This window comes from Orycteropus afer, unplaced genomic scaffold, assembly GCF_000298275.1.
Source record: "Orycteropus afer afer isolate SDZICR_OR568_19922 unplaced genomic scaffold, OryAfe1.0 scaffold01473, whole genome shotgun sequence".
Lineage (NCBI taxonomy): Eukaryota > Metazoa > Chordata > Mammalia > Tubulidentata > Orycteropodidae > Orycteropus > Orycteropus afer.
Window position 1 is genome coordinate 19,825 of NW_006923060.1, and position 2,568 is coordinate 22,392.

At 52.7% G+C, this 2,568-nt stretch overlaps 1 protein-coding gene across 1 annotated transcript in view; it reads left to right on the forward strand.

The window, feature by feature from the left end:
* The first annotated feature begins 760 nt into the window (after positions 1 to 760).
* Positions 761 to 2,568, forward strand: part of LOC103213255 (immunoglobulin lambda-1 light chain-like) — a 42,548-nt gene continuing 40,740 nt past the window's right edge. The window contains 2 exon segments of the mRNA XM_042783481.1: positions 761 to 806; positions 948 to 1,238. Coding sequence (XP_042639415.1) covers positions 761 to 806; positions 948 to 1,238 — 337 coding nt within the window.

Below are 2,568 nucleotides of genomic sequence, written 5' to 3' on the forward strand. Positions count from 1 at the left end.
CGACTTGACGACAATGAGTTTCTTTGTTTTGTTTTGCTTTTTTAGCTCCCTTAGGCATAGACGGATATCACTTGCTGCTAGATTGAGGCAGGGTTCTACCTTAGTTCTGACCTTGCTTTGGTTTTTTCTAGAAATGAGCAAAGTTCCTTGTTCTCATGAACAGGAGTGCTGTGATACGAGTGTCCCTCAACTGTGTCGACTCCTTCCTAGTTAAATACCAAAAATCATACACTGGTCAACTGTGTAACATTAGTTTCAATGCCCAACCAGGTGACAGCTGTATTAGGAACTTTTTCAATTTAGTTGAGAGAAAAGCAGTGGAAACCCCTGACTTCAAGGGAATTCATATGGAGAACATGGTGATCAGATACCAGACCCCCTTCTGGATGGGCGCCTTGTCCCGTACAGGAAGAGCCCTTTCTGGGTTGAGCCTGGGCACAGGAGCAATGTGACAAGATAGAAAAAAAGAATGAGAGAATGAAGCTTGTCACAGAACAAGGCCATGCAGGCTTTGAGAGTGTGACAGGCTCTCCTTGGGCTCAGGGAAGAGGAGATGGTGGGGTTGATGGTGTGTGCTGAAGGGGAGGTCCTCTCTTCTCTGCTGATCTTGGGTCCTGTCTCCTCTCAAATCTCAAGCTGCCTCCTGAGGCCCAATGAGAGCAGGTCTTATTTACATACAGGCTCTCTCCTCCCCTGGGGGACAACAGGGGCTGGGGACCCTGGCCAGCTCTGCCTCAGGAGCCAGAGATTAGACATCTGCATGGCCTGGACCCCTCTCCTTTTCCCCCTCCTCACTCTCTGCACAGGTGCTACCTTCCTGGCCCTGCCCTTGGACTCAACCCCACAGGCCCACCCCAAACCCTGACCTCATCCCAGCCGTGGCCTCAGGGGACACCTTCTGGGAATGAGCCCCTGGCCTTAGACTGTTCTCCTCCTTTTTATTGTAGGCTCCGTGGTCTCCTCTGAGCTGACTCAACCCCCCTCAGTGTCAGTGACCCTGGGACAGACGGCCAGCATCACCTGTTCTGGGGATAACATTGAGGATGCATATGCTCACTGGTACCAACAGAAGCCAGGCCAGGCCCCTGTGCTGCTCATCTATGAGAATACTGACCGGCCCTCAGGGATCCCTGACTGATGCTCTGGCTCCCAGTCGGGGAACATGGCCACCCTGACCATCAGCAGGGCCCAGGCTGAGGATGAGGCCGACTATTACTGTCAATCATTGGACAGTAGTTATGATCCTCATGGTGACACAGGCAGATGGGGAAGTGAGACACTAACCCTGCTGCTCTGTCTGTGTCACACTCTCCCTCTGAGCCAGAAGGACAGTGGACAAAGCATGAGCAGGCCTGGCCCAGTTCTCCAGATCTCAGTTCCCAGGCTACCTCCCTCACAGTCTCCAGGTACGCTCTGCAGAGGCGATGGGTATTTTTATTAGGCAGCAGACCCCAGATATCCTGCTAACATTTCATTGTTTACATTGACCTCTCCCTTCACTGGCTGTCCACCTACTGACTCCAAGGATGTGGCATTTGGCATCTCCAGTGTTCTGCAGGTCAGGCCCCACCAATGACCCACTGAGCATGACCTTCATTATAACAGTACCCATGTTGCTTCTGAGGGCTACCTGCCTCCCGTGACTTCTTGTTTAGGGGCATAACAACCTCTCTCACACTCAGGATCCAATTCTGTAGCATCACTGGCACCGGAATGGCCTCAGAGCCTCGTGGAGAAACTAGAGAGCCTCTCTCCCCACAGCTCAGGGCTCTCTGGATGGAGAGTCCTCAGGGTCCTGCAAGAGAGCCACCTGTGGGTGTCCTGACATCATCCATCCATCCACTCCATGTGCCACATCTCTGAGCCTTCTCAACCTTCTCCACCATCCACCATGGTGGTTCTGTCCCTTGCATCTGATGTGAGACCTGAGTTCTCCACATGCTCAGAGCCAACCAAGCAACATGTCACACCATCTCTGAGTGCTGTCAGTGGATCAGACCCTGTTTCCCAGCAGAAGACTCCCACGTTTACAAACGCCACTCACCCAATTTCCCTTCTGTACCCTTGATCCACATGCTCAGAATCCAGGCACATACACACTGCCTGGTTCCCGGGGCACCTGCTGTGGAGGCCTTGCAACCAGCCACTCTAGGTGAGGACCCATGTCCTCCTTATCAGGCCAAGAGTTCCCAGTTAGACTGGGTGATGACTTAAGGGTCTACCCTCTGCCTCCTCTCAGCATCTCCTTCCTCCGCCCAATGAACAGCCTTGCCCAGGATGCCACACCCTGAAACACTATCGGAAGCTGAGATTTCCAGCTGCAGCAGAGGCACAGGCAACACAGCAGACAGCACTGAAGACATCAGTCCTTCACTGCCATGTGAGAACTGGCCAAGCCTTCAAGTCCCTGTTGAGTTCACCCTTGGACATCCAGAAGGACCTCTGAGGAGGCCTCAGCACCACCAAGCCTCAAATGAGCATCTCTGATGTCATTTTTTTTTTAGAAGCCCTGGTGGCATAGTGCCTAAGGCATTTGACTGCTAACCAGAAGGTTGGTGGTTCAAACCC